The sequence below is a fragment of the Streptopelia decaocto genome, assembly GCF_964273445.1.
Source record: "Streptopelia decaocto genome assembly, chromosome: 7".
NCBI lineage: Eukaryota > Metazoa > Chordata > Aves > Columbiformes > Columbidae > Streptopelia > Streptopelia decaocto.
This window is the reverse complement of record NC_138661.1, coordinates 44,273,344-44,293,094: the sequence shown is the minus strand read 5'-3', so window position 1 is coordinate 44,293,094 and position 19,751 is coordinate 44,273,344. Positions and strand designations below refer to the sequence as shown.

The 19,751-nt window shown below is 50.4% G+C and overlaps 1 protein-coding gene across 1 annotated transcript in view; it reads right to left on the bottom strand.

Annotated features, from left to right (window-relative positions):
- ALX4 (ALX homeobox 4) overlaps nt 1-18,019 on the bottom strand; it is a gene marked incomplete at its 5' end in the record, with an annotated part of 40,694 nt that extends 22,675 nt beyond the window's left edge. Inside the window, one exon of the mRNA XM_082058585.1 lies at nt 17,617-18,019. Coding sequence (XP_081914711.1) covers nt 17,617-18,019 — 403 coding nt within the window. The remainder of the gene's footprint in view (nt 1-17,616) is intronic.
- Between the last annotated feature and the right edge of the window lie 1,732 nt (nt 18,020-19,751).

Genomic DNA, 19,751 nt, shown 5'->3' with positions numbered 1-19,751 from the left:
GTCCTGCTTTTCTTTCTGTTGGGACCATGGGGAGGAGGAAAATGATGTTCAAAACTCTCCCCGCTTTCTCCTCAGCCCCAAAATCTAACACCCAGCCTAGTGCACTTTTATCTCTGGAGGGTTGGCTGAACATCCTTCATATCACAGCAGAAAGAAGGTGCACGTTGCCTGTGGGAGCCGGGGTAATCTCTGTCCTTTGAATTATATCAACCACTAATGGAAGCTGCTGTGCTCAGGACAATACAGGCAACCCCTACTTCCTTCATGGTTTAAGTGCAATGCTTTCTTCATCTAAAAAAATACGTATGTGCAGTTCAATAATCTCCTTTTAATGAAGTTTTGCCAGCTTGTCAAGGAGTAAAAATGATACTACATGACTTAGCCAATTACTCTCATGCGACATTTGTGCAAGAGCTCAAGCACATGGTTCACAAAGGAAAAGGATGAAAATTATTTACAGAAGCAGCAAGGCAAAGGTTTATTGATAATAAGGCACCAAGAGGAAATGGGATGAATGTGCCTAATATTCCTCTAGTAAATGAGTAATGAATAGTATTCACAGCCAGCAGCTTACGTTTTTCATTTTGAGCTGTGAATAGCAAGATGCAGGGCAAATGACAGTTATTAAGAAAAAAAATACCCATTAGGTAGTACTGAACAAGAAAAAAATCCACAGAAGTGTGCTCTTACTTGCGAAAGGTGAATCATGAATTGCTCAAAGGGTAAACTGTGCTTGTCAAGTAATTCATTCCACTAAGCACTCTGAAGCCTGAGAAGGGGGATTTCATTTCACTTGAGGACTACTTTGCCTTGTGACACATTTAATTGTCACCAGGGGAAAAAAAAAGAAAAAAAAAAAAACAAAGAAAGAATCATGTTTGCTTGAGTAAAGAGAATTTGGCTTACTTTCTTCTCCGCCCCTCCAATTCACTTCTCCCCCAGACTGCCCATGCCTGGTGAGCCGCACTCCCGCAGTGCCCACCCTGCGGGTGCTCTCCAGCCTCTCCGCCCTGACCACTTACCAGCTGCAGCACTGAGTCCCTTTATTAAGCCATTCTAGGACCAAATTTTTCTGGGGACAGACTGGACCAGAGAGGACATTTGCCTCACATGCTGTCACAGCTGCGGATTGTGCCAGGAGCCGTGTGGCTCCACCGGTGCTGACAGACTGCAGCTGCCTCTGCTAGCTGGGGTGGCCCCTGGCTGCTCTGCACCACAATTACACTTGATGCAGGAACCAAACAGGTCTATAGGACATAGGAGGATGAACAGGGAAAGCACCATGCAAATGGCTTTTGTGTCCTCCCTCTTATTTATTTTCTAAAATCTTTCTTGCTTCATGGGTCTTTGGTTCATATATATTGCATCTCTACTGCCAGTGAACAGTCCTCCGTTTTCTTCTCCTCATCCAGAGTGTGAAGGCAATCCTTACTGCATCTCATCTGCACCCTGCCCAGCAGTGTCGTCTGGGTTTCCCGCAGCATTTGCTGAGCCATGGTGCAGGGTCACACAGAGATGCCTGAGCCACAGGGAGCCCAGTGGGACAAAGCACCCCTATTGCTCATGTTGTATGGATGGCAAACTAAGACAGAGAGCCAACAAGCACAGAACAACTGCTCTGAGACACCTAAGCCTGAGTTTTAAAAAGTACTCGTCAAGGTCTAATATTTTGATACCTTTGAGACAAAGGTCCTGTTGGCTTGAGTACACTTCTCAGCTGCCCTAATTCCGTTGTATCTTTACCATCCTGCCATAAGCCCCTGTTCATTCCAACACATGACACACTCCTCAGTCTTCAGACCATTCTGCCACTTCCAGATTTCTTACCCAAGCCTTCTGCTGCTTCCCCAGATACAGCTTTTCTTGTGTCTGTAGTTAAATCAAATAATGTGCTCCCACACTTTGTCTGGGTCCAAGGAAGCCTGGACCATCTACTGGAGTAAATGGCCACTGCAAGAAGAGAGAGTTGAGCCTGGCTGGAAGCATACCCAGAACATGGGAAAACTGCAGTGTATTTAGGTGTGAAAATCTAAGCTGTCACTACTGACTGAGTGAGAACCACAGCTCCCTAAGCCTTGTTCTTGGACACCATTTCAGAAGAAAGACATGAAGCACATTTCCTACCCAAAGCCCAGCTCCACTGCAAGTCTGAGGTTCTTGCTCCACAGCACACTGCACCAGAACTTTTGGAAAAAAAGATATTGTCAGGTTTTCCTGACAAGGAGAAAACCAAATGGTTAGTTTTAGCTACATTCTTGGAAACAGCTTAGTTGATTCAGATGAACTTTAAAAAAAAAAAGTATTATAAACAGCCAGAGGCAAACAACTGCTGTGGGAGCATTTAGGCCAAATTGTTAAGTTTTGATTTAGTTAGAAGCAACTGGAGGCAGAATTTTGGTAGAGAGTGTCAGACAGTAGACACAAACAACAGTGACTCTGTTAACACACTTCCTAACAGAGAACAAAAAAATCATGAATCTCAAAAAGAGTGAAGCTCCTGGAGCACCACTAATTCTCAGCAGAACTGGATGATTACATGAAAGATGATGACCATGAAAATGAGCCTAAATTAAAAACTGTATCTACATCAGCTGAGCTCATGCCCACTTCTGTGATTGTTTCCACTTAACATTCCAGGGTGGGATCATATTGACATGAGGGACTGCAAATGTCAAGTAAGCATTAGCAAATACTTACAGAAATCATCTTTAGGAACTTGTGAAAAGGATTATTTGCCCCAGAAACCTACTTCTGCCAGTGATGCTTGGTCCAACCAGGTAACAGAAAAAACTCTTATGTGTCTGCCATGTACCAGCCTTCCAGTCACCAGCACAGATCACCTTTCTGCTGCCTACTTCTTGCACTGATTGACATACACACACAGTCTGCTGACCAAAGATTACTCACAAACATCATCCCAACAACAGTCCTGGAACCCAGACAAACCTCAAAAAAATCATACCTTGCTCACAGATGATATGCAAACAAAACACAAGGGGCATTAGTTCCTCCTGCCCCCTGTCTCCCACAATACTCATTAAGGCAGCCCTTGTTTGGGAAGGTTTCTGATCTACACATGGGCATCCATGTGCTGACACAGGCCCCAGCTCAGAATGACTCTGACTGAAGAAGGTGCCATCCCCACACCAGTGCCACAACCAGAGCTTTGTTGTTTAAAAATTACACTTTCTGTCAAAGGCAGGAAGCAATGGAAGGCCTTAACAGTCTGAGGAAGAAGTGCCTTCAGGCAAGATGTCCGAGAGAGGAGAATAAAATACAGAACCATAAAACATGGGCTGTAACCAATTAATGTCGGAAGCACAGGTCTGAAAGGTATGTACTGTTTCAGAGTTTCCTAGCTGAGAGTAAGCAAGATACCTTTTCACCCAATGCTGTCTTCCTCTACCCTCTAGAAATAAGCCTATCTGCAAGGGTCTGGAAAGAATGAAAATTAGGGAGAACAGATTCACGCTTCGGTTTCCAATGTCTGAGAACCCCTGGCACTAGTGGGGCCACTAGGCCTCCCAGGAGCTGGCCTCTGCTTCCCAAAGCCTCCCAGCTCCTGGGCTCAGAGCATTTGCAAGGAGAGCTGCTGGGAGCTGCAGCGAGTTGCTTTCTCCTTCCTTCTCATCTCGGACTGGGCTTCCCCTATGCTGTGTTCTCAGATTTATATTTGAGTCATGATTTTGCAGTCTTCACCAGAGTCAAACATGCCTGTACAGGAATGTGTGATTTCTGCTGCAATTCATTTTGTTCATAAGGCTCTCAGGAGAAGATATACAGTCAGACATAAATAATGGGGTTCCAAACTACAAAACTCCCTCAGTGAACACAGTTATGAGGCTGTAGCTTCCAACAAACCATGGTTTTAGCGCTAGCATATTTCCTGTTTTCCAGACCAAAGACGCAGCTTCCCAAATCAGCTTAAATCACACTGTCCTTCCCCATTGACACCTCCTACAGCTGATGAAGCTGAGGCTTATAAACAGGCATAGCATGACTGCTATACAGTCCAATTTGCTTCAAACTGCATTACCTACTGGACTAAATAATCCTCCCCAGTAGGTAAGTCCTTTGTAAAATAACTCCCAGCTAAGAAAGATGAGGGATGTGTGTGTGAAATTTTATCAAGAACATTATTTAATGTAAATGGAAGAGAAAACCTAAGTGCTCCATCTTCTGTCAGCAGATGGGCTGTGATGTTCAGATGCCACAGTAAGAGGCTCTACAGATCACAACCAGCTGGGGGTGGTTAGGAAACCAATGTGTTGTCTCTTTATTTAATGGGCCTTGTCCCCAGGAGAAAGCTCTGCCAGTGGGGGGGCTGTAGAACAGAGCTGCCTGCCTGAGGAAGGGGTGGTCTGTCCTGATGTCTCTTCGTGCAGGACAGGGCGAGGAGCGGGCAGGGACAGCCCTTCTGGGCTAACCCATGGTGCTACGCTGCTCTTGCTGCTGTGCCACAAGGTCCCCTGCTTACCCTGTCCCCCCACTCTAGGTGTACCAAGCCTGCTCTGAGTGTGCTTCCAGCCATCCTCAGTGTTTTGGTGCCTTCATCTGGTGATTCCAGTGGCTTGCCCATGCTCACACCACCGCATCAGTACTTCTGGTACAGGGCTGAGTGAAAGGGAACCACTCCATTTGCCACAGCCAATCACCCCTGCAAAACGACCCCCTGCTCGGCCTCCTGCCAACACAGCCCAGATCCATGGACCCACTTCATCTCAGAGTGTGGAGAAGTGTCAGAGCAACAAATTTAACTATTTACATATTTATATTGCATTTTCATAGAGCCAGCTCAGACTGACTACTTCCACTGGGATGCCACTGCAGGTTTTCAGCTGCTGCTGCCCTGAGAAGGACTTCCCACCATAGCTTTTGTTTTAATGAAACCTGTGGGCTAAACCATGCCGTTCCCTGTTTTTTTCCTGCTAGGGGAATAGTTTCTGTCAGACTCAACATCCACATTTGCATTCTTGGCTTTTGTGGCCCACTCAGTTTGCCTCATAACTCCTCCAGGGAGAGGACCCACTGGCCTCTTACATGTTAACATGTGTATGTGGTCACTGCTACGCACCATGGTTTATCTGCTTGGGGCTCCTAATCTGTCCATCTCCACGAGATGTGGAATCAGCCAGGTTTCCATACGTGAGACTTCATCAGAGAACATGTATGTTACCTGAAGCAATAATCACATTTGTTTGTCTCTAGAAAAACCTGAGCCATTCCACTTTAAGATTTTTTGCAGAGTCCAGATAGGCCAGGCTGGTGCCACCAAATGGCTCAAATTGAGGAACTTCTTGTGAGTGTGCTATGTTTCCTGGATAACATCTGAAGAAGAGACCTGGGGTCATGCTGCACTTTCCCTTTCTACTTCTCTGAAAGTCATTAAAATCAACAGAACAGATGAAGGGCTGGATTAGTCCTGGTTCTTTTGTTGCTCTCTTGTAAATCGTCTGACTGGTGATTCAGTTGTCCATTCAAGTTTCTGGTGCTGTGCAAGACACACTAAGGTCTCTTAGATGCTGACATGGGGCAAGCAGGTACCAAGGCATTGAGGGGCAGCACTGGGAGACCAGGCAGTGAAAATGGGGGCATCTAGGCCAGGTGTCATGCAGCTGGCTCAATGCCTCCTTCCACCACCAGCCAAGCTTCCCCGCTCAACTGCCTGTAGGATGCCAGGTACCTCCTATTGCATTTACTAGCATTTGACAAACCTACCAAAATACTTTGGCATCAAAGCCTCTCTGCCTTTTTGTATGCTCTTTGTGTCTAGGTCCCCAAATATGGTGAAAAATTTATCCCTTAGAAGCTTGGTTGCAATTACAGCCTTTTGGTTCCTTTTTGGGTAAACTTCAGGTCATTTTCTAAAGAAATCCATAGCTACCAACAAATATTGTCTGGCAGATTCTATCTCAGGCGAAGGCCCAACAACATCAAGAGCAATGAATCGCAGTAAGGTCCCCAGGAGACACTGCTCACTAGGGTTGCTCCCCATCTTTGGGGACCTACTTTTGAACTACAACTCATGCAGGAAATGCATTGCATTCCCTGTAGTAATTTTCCATCATCTGTCTGCATTTTCCTCAAAACCAATTCTGTTTTGGCTTGACTAAGGATTTTGCAACCTCTAGATATCCAATGGTTTTGACTTCGTAATGAAACCTCAGAACATCCTTTTTGAGAATTCGAGTAGGATGAGCTCTCATGAATGCTCATCACCCGATGTTTTATTTCTTCATCTCCTATACAACATTTCTTCTTCAAATCCCAAGCTTTCCCACTATGACCAGAGACCTTTTGCCTTGCTACTCTGTAGACTGTCTATACTCCAAAGAAGACAGCGTTGCTAAAGGAGTTGGTTTTTTTCAATCACACCTTGTTCTGATACCAGGGGGCTTTTTGAGGGACACTTTTAGCTCCCTGAAGTCTGCTTTTGCAAACCTGCATCTACTGAATGGAGCAGGAGTGTTTTCATTCCTGCAGACTATGAAAGAAAGGAGGAAAAAAAAGGATGCGATCTCAGTCTTTTCTTGATGTCCTGCTGAGGGAGGTGTCTTTCCCCCTCTAAAAAAAAAAATAAGGCATTTGAACAAGGCATTGGCAAAACTAGTCTTTGGTGACTATGGTCTCATGCCAGTGCTGTCCCCACCCCACAGACACCCCCAGCTATGTTCAACAGAAACTGTTTCAACTCTGAAAATACCCAGCTGTTCTGCTCCAGCCATCAAGGTAGGTTTCTCTTCTCACAAGGAGCATGTGGAGCTTTTGTCATCCTGGCAAGTCTGCAGCTGAGCCTCCAGCAGCAGAACCAGTGTCCCACAGGCCAGGCAGGCTGCCAGTGCTGTGCTCCCTTCCCTTGCATGGGAGAAGTGCTGCCCCATGGCCCCTGGCTGAGCGTTTGCCCAGGGTGCATGGTACACCTCTTTTCAACCTTGCTCTGGGTTCAATTTCAGATCAGCAGCCTTGAGCTTTTGACAGCCTGTTTGTAAAGAGTTAAAGGGTTTCCTGTTCTTGTTAAAGGGTTTACCATACACCAGATATCCCCAGCTACAGTGCAGGGACTGGGTGTCTAGCCATGCAATTCCTGCTTTGTTGGTCTCTCAGGTTAGGGCTGCCTTACACAGGTGATGGGAGACTCACGCTCCACTCCGCTATGGACTTCTGCTAACACAAAAGCCATTTTCACCTCCAGATATCCACTGTGGAAACCAAAATGAACATGTAAGGCACATGACAGATATTATTCATTAATGGTAAGGTGCAAGCATCATTTGATTAACATATTGCACAGCAAAGCTCTTGCTGGCCATTTTTTTTCTAACCAGAACAAAAGATGAGATCTAAGAACTGGCTACAAGCTCAAAGAGACAGCTCAGGGGCCTGCCCGTGGAGGCAGGTGCCACGGACAGATTGCCCAAACCTCTTTATTTCATATAAGCTGTGTCTTTAAAGGAAAACACAACAGGTTGAAAGCCCTGGTGCTTACTGACCAGGTCCCAAACACAGTGAGGTACATGCTGAGAGTTAGTTCATCTCCCACCTTGGCTATGCTGAGCATTTTCTTGGATTCCAGTGGTCCAGTCTCCCACAGGCATTTCTCCCCAGGAAGGATGCTTCCCCCAGTCCCTGCCTTCCTTCGTACCAGTGGGGTGTCTCTATACTGGATTGTTCCATCTTCTCCCTCTCTGTCTAGTTTCAGTTAGCAGCTACAGTACCTGAATGAGCATCTGCAATGCCTATAAATTACACAAGTGATAACCACTCTCTTGCTGCTTGGCCTCCCCCATAGACCTTCCTCTGAAGTGGACCACTGCCAAATGTAGGCAAATAGGTTGTTCAACCAAGAACTCCAATTTTTGCCACCAAGGCCAAAGAAAAGGGGATTTCTACTACAGCCACAAAAGTACCCTTCCCAAAGGCAAACTAATTAAAGGCTACAAGGGAAGAGCAGGGTTCTCTGAACACCGACTTATTATAATATCCAGCCCTGAGTACCACAAAGCCTTGCTACAACCACAATTCTAACTTAAAACCAGCATCACTCAGCTGAGGATATGCAGCTTCAGGTCCCCTTGAGTCAAGACTGGGCCTTTCAGTACATTTTTATGACTCTCTGTCCTGACTAGCCATATAGTAATTAAAAGCCTCTCTGTGGATGTTTCCCCTCCCCATCAGAGCTGCATTTAACTGAGCTGCTGTACTTGTGTTTGGTGTTGTAGCAAATCCCTCATTGCTTTCTATGCTGCCTAAGTCCCTTTTTCAAATAGTTTGAAGTGGTATGAACTGGATGGAAATATCTTCTCTCTAGCACAGGACCTTATACCTTTATAAAGCAACCAGCTTCCCTCTCTTCCAGTAGCAGCTTTCCAACTTCAGTTCAAGGGCTGAAATGCAATATTTAAGCTCTACCATAAATCCCACACCTTCATGGAGCATTTCTGGCCTCCTGCACAGTCTGCCTAAGTGTCTAGCAATTGGTCCATCAGCTATTTATCTTGGAAATCCTCACTGCCGTCTGGAGGCATGCGGAACACAAAATGTCTGCAGGTTCTCTGCCAATTTAGGTGAGTCTCTTCTTCCTCTTGCCTTCTAGCATTTGGCTGTGTCCTATCTAGCTCAGATGGATATCTGGCTCCAATCTGCTTACAAAGGTTCAGACCAAATCTTGATAAGCCAGGTTATGTCTATAACACAGTACTTCTCAGCTCTCAGGTATGGGTCTTTGCCACAGCTGTGCTCCTGACTCCACTCCAGGATGAGGTCTGGGCATGCTCCATCCTGGAAAAAGCTGGAAAAGAACCATACAGTGCTCCAGAAGGTCTCACATCCTCCTGAACCAGAGACCAGCACTGTGGTCCAGGCTACAGAGTGTACCCTTGCCTCAGCATTGGGCCTCAGGCTCTTTTCTGTGAACAAGCACTGCAGAGTCAGGCTCCATCCAGCTCATCTTTCCAGCTGGCCGTGTGGTGGGAATGGCTATGCGTTAGCCTCCCATCGAGTCCTTTCTCATGTGGCATCACTGGGGCTGGAAAACCTGATGCTGTGGGGCTCTCTGTGCTTCCAGAGCACACACACTGGAAATGGCTAGTCCCACGTGTGACCCAAGCCCTGCCTGGCAGACCCAACAGCCTGATACCAACTCCATGCCCAGCAGGCTGGTACCCTGGTGAGCCTTTGGCTCCCTTTTTTAAATGGTTTTCTGTTCTTTCAGAAACCTTGCTGTGGCTCAGGCTACTGTTAAGTTTCAGGCTTAATAAAATTTTCTCATTTCACCTGTTTTGTGAAATGTCTTCTGGCTTGTGGCATGTGTGCTCCCCAGCACCTCGCAGAGTCAAGGTCTTGCAGCTGACCTTTTAGATCTCTCTGGACACTGTCCCAGCACAGAGTCATTCTCTGATTGTTTTTGACCCTTTAACTGGAAAATTCCCGATATTGCCCTCACTCCCTGTGCACAGTTTACAACTTTGGTTTGTTTTGGTTTGATTTCATTCTAGTGTGAATTTCTTTCACTTTCCACTGCTCCTGAATAGTTTAGATGTCTTCAAGCACCTTTGTTATCTGATCCCTCTTGCATCAAAAGAATGAACACGGTTTCCCATTTCCCCCTTTGGAAACTGCATCCTACCCAGGGACACCAGCATCACTGCTCCTGATTGAAGCAGTCAGCCAAAATCCCAAGTCCTGAGGAAGCAGCTTCCACTACAGGGAGGAACTGATGAGACCTGAGGTATTTCTTTTATGCAGCAGCATTTGCTCACAAAGTCCTATCTCCCTAACTCCCTAAACAAAACAGCAATCAGATAGGAGTTATTTCAAGACAAGATTATTTTATTTCCTTCAGACAGAAGCCCACCCAAAATTTTTGTTCTGTCTCTTCCTTGGGTTCCTCATTTCCCATTGAAGGCAGTTCTCTGATGGGCCTTGACTTTCTGTTAACTCCCCTCCTTTAGTTTCATAGCATTTTCAGACTGTTACTGAATAAAGGCAGTTGCCGCCTTCATCAGCTTCACAGCATTTTCACCCAGCCTTAATACACAGCATGTCTACCAATGACTAAACCAGTTTACCTTCAGGCTCCATCACCAGCTAAAAACTCCTTACAACTAATGAACACAGTTGTTGCTAATAAAGAATATATTTAGAAACAATACTGATTCAACCATCTGTTTCCAGCAAGCAGATTAACTGCAACAGGATAAACCCTTAAACTGCATCTTTACAAAAAAAAAAAAAAAAAATCAGATGTAAACAGGCTGCTGAGTTAGGCGATGCAATGGTCTTTGACCAGTGCAGATAACGAGAGACCATAGCTCATGACATAACAGCTTGTCATGGCTAAATCCTGCTGAGACCTGAAGACAGCAGCTACTAAATGTTGAATCACAGCTATTCTCAACGGGGAGATAAAGAATTTGATGTAGGCCATAAAATCAGTTGCAGACCATCCTCCATAATAGTGCTGGGTCTGCCACTGCTCATCACCCTTCTAAGATATCCCCTTCCCCCCGCCGCAACTCATCTTATACATCTCTGTTCCTTTCTCCTCCCATCCCTCTCCACGATTCCTCGCTGACCTGTCTCTCATTGATAAAGAAATGGCCCTAGAAATATCATGGTGATCACAATTGCTCTTTCACATCATGTCTACTTATGTAATAGTCAAAATATGAAGATGATGTGCAAGTATGAATGAAAACACAGCCAGACAGAATCACCAATGTATATAATAGCATTGATTCATCTGAACTTACGCAGAAAATAAAGTGCATGTCATTTGTGTAATATATGTAGGTAGCTTTCCTCCTTTACTTATGAACTTTCATTTACAAGTTGAGGCAGCTGAGAGACATGTAACTATAGTAAATTACTGTAATGCTTTATTCATATGAAATGTTCTCATCCATCTCTTTAGTAAATTATTCTCAAGTCACAAGAGTCCTATATTAGCTGCATTACTGCTCAGGCTTCTAATCCAGAATTATTTATCTTTTTCTCTTGAAAATATATCTACATGAAGAGATTAAGATATTTGCTTTACAAGCTGATTAACAATTGATATGGGATTTTTTTTCCCCCAAATGTCTGGGAGGAATACCTCAGACACACATGAATTTTGAGACAGAGATTTCTCAGCATTTTCTGAAAAGCAATAACCAACCCATATCTTGTTTTGGACAATATAGGTTGCCCACGCTGATGAGTTGCTTTTTAAAGATCAGACCATTAATGTGGATCGGCAGGTTAAGCCTATTTAATGCACTGAGGGACCTGAGCATATGATAACACACCAGTTGCTATAGCTTCTTGCACCCAATAAGGACCTGGCCGTCAGGAAACCTATGTTCGGTCCCCTCCAAAATCAAAGACAATAGCTGTGAGCTACCCAGCTCTGGCCGTGGGCTGCTTTCTCCAGCCCCGCGAGACCCTCCTTCTGCAGAAGCCACGGCCCTGGGAAGGTGACACTGATGCCACTGAGTGGCGACAGCTCCACCTTTCACAAACCACTAGCAGGTTTTGAGTCTCAGTTTTTCCGACTGCAAAATGGGAAGAAAAGTCTCCTACTACCACAGCATGCATCACACTTTTAACCTGAGCATTACTGCAGCTACCCAAACGCCCGGAACAGGATAATAAAGTGGCTTAAGGACACCAAGGAGCGGCAGTGGCTAAAGAGCTGGGAACTAGCGCGATCGAATGGATAGTGTTGTGGCTGGAGATGTCCTTTAGCAGCAGACCCTGGCTCCGAGCCTCCCAGACACCACCTCCCTCTTACAAGGGAAACTCATCATGGCTTTGAACGCAGGGCTTGGAAAAGAAATATATCTTCAAGATCTGAGGGATTGAAGTCTGCACATTAGCCCCCCCTTAAACCCTGAGAGCATTTAACTTGGGAGGTTAGAAACCACAGCCAAAGAAATCTCTTTTGATTCACAACTTGTTTTGAGCAGTCACCCATAAAGCAGCCAGTGAATCACTCCAGCCAGTTAGTCATGCAACCACACTGAATGTACACTCAAAAGGCAGCACAAAATAAACAGCCTGCAGCTCCAGATAACACTCACACAGCTCATTTGCGCTATCTGGCATCAGCATATATTGTTAATAGGACTCCTACACCAAACCCTTAGGAAAAGATGCACTCAATAAGCATTTCCAAATCTCTCGCCCCATCAGTATTTTTCTCGTCTGCGTCGCACTGCGTTGCTTTCAAAACAATTAAGACTAGTAAAAGTTTTAAGACTCTCTCTTTCCGCACCCTAGTAACGTCCTGTCGGGGTTACAAGCTTGCGCTGCAGAAGTGTAGTGCTAAAGCGGAGTTAATCTCAGTCAGCAGCGGACAAATCGAAAATAGACAGCTCTAGTGAGAAAATAAATTTTCCTGCAAGAAGGGAGAGGCAGGAAGAGAGGGGAGGGAGGCTCCCAGTCCTTTGACACATGAGCGTTATAAACAGCTCGGGTCAGGAATCCTGTAAAAGTCTCCAGCCAGATCTACCGTCCAAGTCAAGAGAAGCGCAAAACATCTTTGGAAAAAGCCGCGAATAAATCTTCCTGAGCAGCCGGGGTAAGGAGCGTGAGCCCTACCTTCGCGTCCTGCTCCCTGAGGAAATCCCGCAGGTTTCCGCGGAGGAGATCCCGCACCTCCGAGAGTCTGTTCAAACAGAGGCTTAACCAAACTCCTGGTGAGAGCTCCCTCCCCTCCCTGGGAGGGTGCCGGAGCCCTTGAATGGCAGATCTGGTGGCCCTATTGTGAAAAAGAGAGGGCGATTGCCAGGGCGGCGTCAGCAGCACGCCGGGAGCCGCCGGCCGAGCCTGGCAGGGCAGCCGGCCCTGCAGCACCCGGGAAGGGGCCGGCCCCGCCGCCCGCTCCCCTGCAGCTCGCCTCCCCGCCCTCACTGGCTCCGCTCGCTACCGCTTCGCCCTGATGCCCGGCAGGGACCAGGACCCGTCCCCCCTTTCTCCCTCGCACATCCTTCTCCCCTTTATACGTTCCTTGTTGCCCCCCGCGGGGATCAGGGAAGCAGCATCTCCCCACTCCCTGCCCCCCCGCACCTTGCCCCACCGGGGTGCGGGGGGAGCCCACGCACACCCCGCCTGCCTCCCCACCGGCGCTTTCATCCGCGGGGAAGGAGCCCGGGCAGAAGCCGAGAGCCCGGATCAAAGCTGAGGGGGGAAGAAAGCGTAGGGCAGGGCCTGAGCGTCCGCCGCAGCCCGGGATCCCCCCCCAAAGCACTCTGCACCCGGCGGCCGAGCGAGGGGCAGCGGTCTCCTCCCCGGGCCGGTGGCGGAGCGTCTCCCGCGGAGATTCGCAGAGGGGCGGGCGGAGGTTTGGGGGGGGGGCATGACATTCCCAGACCCCGGTGGGGAGGCACGGCATCGCCCGATGTGGAAGAGCCCTTCAAGAGTATCGGGAAGAACACGCGGCCTCAGGTGCCCCCTCCCGCTGCGTCTGGAGCCAGGGGGAGTTGGGGGGATGTCGCCGGTCCTCCCCGGCGCACGGCGAGCTCCGCATCGGCGGGGGCTCGGCGCGGAACGGCGGGGAGCCCCGAGCGCTTGGCAGCGAGCGGTCTCTCACGGGAGGCGGAGGGGGGACCGCCAGCGAGCTCGTTCCTGCCGTGCCTGCAGTTTACATTTCATTAGGGGGAGGAGGAGGAGGAGAAGTGCATTAAAAGTGTCAATTTAAAAAACCACGCAGCGAGTCTCTGATTCCTACGGCAGTTGCTTTCTGCACTTCTATTAATAACACACTTTAGGCGGCACTTTTTATTTGCTAACTAAATAAAAGAAATGACCGTTATTTGCATAACTCGGCACTTCAAGAATTTCCTCTGTTAGAGAAAGCCCGTTTCCTTTCTCCCGTCTCCTTTGGGCAAACATCCCCATCACATTCGCCTTCACTCCCTAAACGATGCTTTTTTCCAGTCCGTATTTCTAGACAGCAATATACATATATATTTGTGCGTGTATGTAGATATATGTACACATATGTTTCAAGACATATAACTTACTTCAGCTTCACGCAGTAGAAATAGCAAGTCAGATTACTACAGCACATAAATCACTCGAAAGCTTTTTCCCCTCCTAAGCCAAGATATATAACCTGTTCTGAGGGCTTTTATTTAAGATTTCGTCTATAATTGCCGGTGCCGGTCTGCGGGATAATTCGTACCCCCCTTTTGAGGGCAGGGAAAGCGAGGGAAGCCGTGCGAGGCCGCCGGCCCGTCGGGAGCGCAGGCAGGGATGTGAGCGGCGGGGCAGAGGGGAGCCCCGCCGGACACCGTCCCAGGGCCATGCAGGCAGCCGCCGCTCCGAGGGGACCGCGGTGAGCCCGGCCGGGAGCCAGGGCCGCACAGTGCCATCGGCCCTGCCAGCAGCCGCTCTGGAAGCTCTTCAGCGACTGCCGCCCATGCCCTCCGTGTATTTACAGCCGCAGCTCTCCCTGGCCTATATTTATCCGTACAATGCAATGGAAGGGCTTAGATCTAGAAATAGAAGCCGAGAGCAATAGATGGCAGGCACGGGCTTTTTATAACTCGCAACGACTTGTTTATTAAAGAATTATAATAAAATTAAACAAATAGGGGGAGACACCGGCTCCCGCCGCCTCGCGGGGTGCCTGCTGTGCACGCCGTGCCTCCTCCCGGCCCGGCCCCCCACGCTGCCCGGCCACTCCGTGATGTGCTCCTCCGGGTGCTCTACAAGCGAAGAGGAGAAAAGTGGAGGCGAGAGCCGGGTGCGAGGAGGGGGTCTCCTGGGCAGTGCGGAGACCGGCCCGGGGGATGGGCCCACAGCATCTCCGGGCTCACCTTCGGGCGCGGTGGGAAGCCGGTCGCCTGGGCACTGCCCGTTTTGTCCGCCTCGGGTTTTCTTTTCCGTCTCGCTCTTTTTTTTTTTCTCTCTCTTTTTTTTTTTTTTTTTTTTTTTGGGGGGGGGGGATGTTGTTTTTTAAATTGAGCCCCAGCATACCCCTCAGCCCCGGCAATCAGGAGCCTGGGGAGCAACAAGTGCCCGCCGCCGCCGCGCTCCTTCCCCGTCCGCACAACGCGCACGGCAGCACCAGCACCGAAGCGGCCGCGGGGGCTCGGCGGGCGGCGCAAAGCAGCGGGGCAGCTGCCTGCACCCTGGCTCCTCGGGCAAAAGCCTGCGCGTTAGCTGCCGCGCTTGTGCCCGCAGCGAAGTAAGGCGGCTCTCTCTTCCCTCACTCTCACCCACGCCGAGGGTATTTACCCAGGCACGGTGATTTCCCGATTCCGGTACCTTTTGGCGGGCGCGGGCTTTCCTGGGGCATTAGGCCTCTGCCCAAGGTTTTAGGCGGCCGGGAGAAGGCAGAGAGGCGCCTACGGGTGCTGCAGTCGCTCTGCGAAACCCCGATCTAGCTATCATCAAGGAGTCTCTTCAATCATTAACCATTATTATTATTATTACTATTACTGTTAATTATCCTCGCGGACCCATGTGTCTCTTATTACAGCCCATCGTCCCAAGCCACATCACACGGGTCTCGGAACGAGCGCGGGTCTGGGCCGGGTCGGGCCACCCGCCGCGGGGTTCCCACTGAAGTCAAGCCCAGAGCTCTGCTTAAAAGTAAATCCGGGGGGACCCCAGCGGCTTTAAGCAGGGTGACAAATTTGTGTGGCTCTACCGGGGGTTGTAATGTGTCATCTCAGGCTAAGCCGGTGCCCTGGCCTCTGCCACTTACAAAAGCAAGAGATCCGGTTAGCACGGAGGAGGTGGCAGGGCAGGGCGGCGGGCACCAGGGGCTGCCCCGTGCTGCCACTTTATCCCACGGCCGATGGGAGCGGATCCCTCCCGGCCGGGGCCGCGCGTTGTCGCGGAGCTCCCCGGCCTCACCGTGCCCTTTTTCCCCGTAGGCCCCGGTTTGACCCCGAAGGCCTCCGCGGATGTGGATGGAGCCTTGGCGCCGGCGTGGGGTTGTCCACCCACGGGGCTGGGGAAGAGAGAGAGCGTGCAAGAGGAGAAAACCCCAGCGTAGGCCGCGGCCAGAACAAATGCGAAAGCTCCTCAGCCCCGCGGGGCCAGAGGCGGGAGAGCGGCCGCGCCTCCCGGGTGCGGGTAGGAGCCGTGCGGCCGCGGCAGCAGCAGAGCGCGGCCCAAGGTGCGGGTACGGGCCCGATCCCTGCCCGGCCCGGCAGACAGGGAGCAGCGTGGACGGGCGCAAGGCGGACGGGCTCTGCCTGCGCTCCCGGGCACGGCTGCCGGGCGAGGACTTCACGGGTGCTGGGGGGAGCATAGCCCACGGCCCTGGATCCGGGAAGGGGTGCGAGGTCCCCTTGGCTGTACGCAGCAGGTGATGGACGGTGCCTGAGCGCGGCCTCGCACGCCGAGGTTTGGGAGACAGGCAGGGAGAAGGCGCCTCTGCCTCCTTTTAAGTCTAAAAACGGGGAAAAGGAAGGTGTGTGGGGAGAAAGAGAAAGCGAAGAGGGCAAAGAGTACCCAAAACTACGGCGGGAGCCTGGGTTGCGGGAACTGGGATCACCGGCCCGACCTGGCCTTCTCCCGGCTACCCGCAGTCATCTCCCGTCTTAGGGACACCTCGGAGACGCCGACCCCACCTTGTCCTTGTCCCTACCCAGCGGGGTCATGGTGGATCGGTGCACCGAAGATGGGGACACGGCCACCGCCCTTCAGCGGCGAGGCGCTGAATCCAGATCGGGGCAACATTTTTATGCCCTCATAGAGAACACTGGGAAGGAAAGGAAGAGATTTCATTTCCACTTAACTTCTCCGTGGGAAACAAAAAAAGGGCTTCTTGTTGATTTGGTGGTTTTTTTTGTTTGTTTGTTTGGTTGTTTTTTTAATTATTTTTTTCTGTCTTTTTTAGTTTGTTTGTTTGTTTCCTGATCACCTCGATACAGCACAAACCTTCCGAAGAAACCTTTTAAACCCACGCTCTGACGGGACATGAGAAGCGACCCTATTCAAGGCTGTCCTGACGAGCGCCAGCGCAAGGGAGTATCTTAATTGACGCTAATGATCGGCGGAGAGAATGTGAGCGGGTTATCTGCAGCCCGGCAGAAATCAATTAGGGGAGTGGCAATTAGAGGAGAAAGTGAGAGACAGGAAAGTGGGGGAGACCGTTACAGAAGATTTCGGTGAAATTTTCCAGAAATTCTCCCTTTGGAAGACGGTCCCCGCAGAGAGTATTTTGCGCAGCCCTGCGGTCTGCTCTTTTCTTTCTGTTTCTGTCCCAGTTTACGGCGGATTTCCCTGCACTGCCAAAGAGCTAGTGTTTTCCGGGAGCGCATGGGGTCCGCTCAGAAATGACGATTAAAATCACGGCAAAGTAGGACAAGGGGGAAAAGCGGCTTCCCTCGAACATTGCGGGCTCCAGACCCAGCTAGGAATAGAGCTGCTCGGGGCGGGCGGCTGTGCCCACCGCAGCGGGATGGGGCTGCCCGCGGGCGAGCTGCGCTCCGCCACCACGGCCGACGCGCTGCTCGGCACGCCAAAGCCGGGCAAGGTCTCCTTGACCCCGGGAGGACTTGTCCTGTCGGGCAGCCGTTCCCCCCTCCCGCCCACGGGGGGCCCTTTCCAGCCCCGGGCGTCTCTCTCCGGTTTCGGCCCCGGTGCTTCCCCCGCCGCACGCTAAGGACTCACCGTAACAGGAGACCTGCAGAGCTCCGTTGTGGCCGCTGCTCTCCTGCAGCTTGAGGTTGCTCTCCGGGGGGGTTTTGCACGGACCTCGCTGCATGTAGATGTGCGGCGGCTGCTGCTGCTGCTGCGGAGGGTATTTGTTAAAGGCGGCCGGAGCCCCGGCGGAGCCGGGAGCCTGCACGCTGCCATCCAGGGACTGACATTCCTGCTGGCTGTAGCGGCTCCGGCACTTAGTGCTGCTGTCACCAAAGCCTTGTCCTTTGCTGGCCAGGAAAGTAGGGCTGAACTTGTCACTTGCTTGAAATGCCCTAAAAGGCGAGGAGCCTTCTGTGCCCTGGGAGGCTGCGTTGTAGTAGGAATCCATGGCAGCCGGATCACAATAAGAAACACAAGTATCAGCATTCATTCCTAAAATTAAAAGGCCCGAGTGTCCTTAATGCTCTTGGAGGGGCACCAGGAACCTCTTTTTCTCTCTCCCTCTCATACACACACACAGCTGGGCCGGGGAGCTCTAAGAGGATTCAGATGTTCTTGAAAGCTGACCAGATCTCCAAGCCCCCTTAAGATCTCGCACAGTAAAAGGGGTCTTTTTCTTTCCCTCCCTCTCTCTCTCTCTCACACACACACACACACACACTCACAGACACTTGCCCTCCGTCTCTCCCTCCAAACTATCTAGACACTAAAGAGGCTCTTCTCTGCACTTCCCCCCCCACACATAGGAGGGAAAAAAAAAAAAAAAAAAGAGAGAGAGAGACCTCTCCCCCAATTAATATGTAGATGATGACAGTGGAGGGGAGGGGGCCCAGGAAGGGGGGTGAGTGTACGTGCAGGGGATGTGCGGAAGCGGAGGGGGGTGGAGGTCATATCTTTTGCGTTAAAAAGAAAAAAAAAGTCCAAAAGTTTTTATGATTAAAAAATAGAAAATCAAACAGATGACATGAACGCCACGAAGGGATGGATGTGGTATCTGCGCAGGCCGAAGCACCAGGGACGATTCAATGGTCGTGACATGACACGCTCTGTTGGTCCCGGCCCTCTCCGCTCCTCACTGCCCCCAGCTGCGGGGACCGCCGCCTCCGCGGCCCCCTCCTCTGTATTAAAGGCAATACAGATTTCCCCCGCAGCTATATGCCTTTAAGCCTCCCCCCCCGTTAACCCCTTCAGGGCCGGCAACTCCCCAGCGCTGCTGTGAGCCGCTGGCCTCTCCGGGCACGGCGGTGCCGCGCCCGCCCCGCACATCGCCAGGCGAGCTCTCCGCGGCGTCTCGCCGCACGTTTATGATCGTCATTACTTATTTACCTCTAAAAACGTTCTCTCTCCAGGTGTAAAACGAGTGGATCAAAAGCGGAAAGGTAGCAGGGGGGGTATTTTAACAGAGTCGCCAAGCACACAAAATTGGCTCCGGCTTCTGGGACTGCCAGAGGTGAACTTGCAAAGGGACAGAAGCTGGCAGGAGCCCTTTTTGGTTTGAAGGGTCAACTGAAACCCCAAAAGGGCTTAAAAATAAATCAATACTCACCTTCCGTCGTACCCCCCTCCAGCCGTTCAAACCGATTCCCCTCCTCCCCCGGTTAACTCCTGCTACCCCTTACACTTACTCTTACCCTGCCTTCCTCCCATCCCCACATCTGGTTTCTATTGCTTGCTTACCTTGAAGTTTTCAGTAATAAAGATATTACTCAAACTACATCCACAGTCCTTCAGTCAGAAAAGAAAAGAAAAGAAAAGAAAAGGGGAAAGGAAAGGAAAGGAAAGGAAAGGAAAGGAAAGGAAAGGAAAGGAAAGGAAAGGAAAGGAAAGGAAAGGAAAGGAAAGGAAAGGAAAGGAAAGGAAAGGAAAGGAAAGGAAAGGAAAGGAAAGGAAAGGAGGAAGAAAATAAGGCCCTTAACCCCTTCGGGAGCGCGGGTCGCGGCGGAGCCGGCTGCAGACGGGGAGCGGGGGCACCGGCGGCCGCTCTGGGCTCCTAGTGGGCTCCCCCCACGTCCCGGGCCATGTGTCCTCCCTTCTCTTCCCTGCTTCTTCCCTCCGTGCAAAGAGAGGGGAGACTCGTGGCTTTAATCTGTGTATGTGTATCTGGGTGCGCGGGGAGAGCGGGATGCGGCTTGGGGGGCGGCAGGACCTGTCGACTGTTCGGG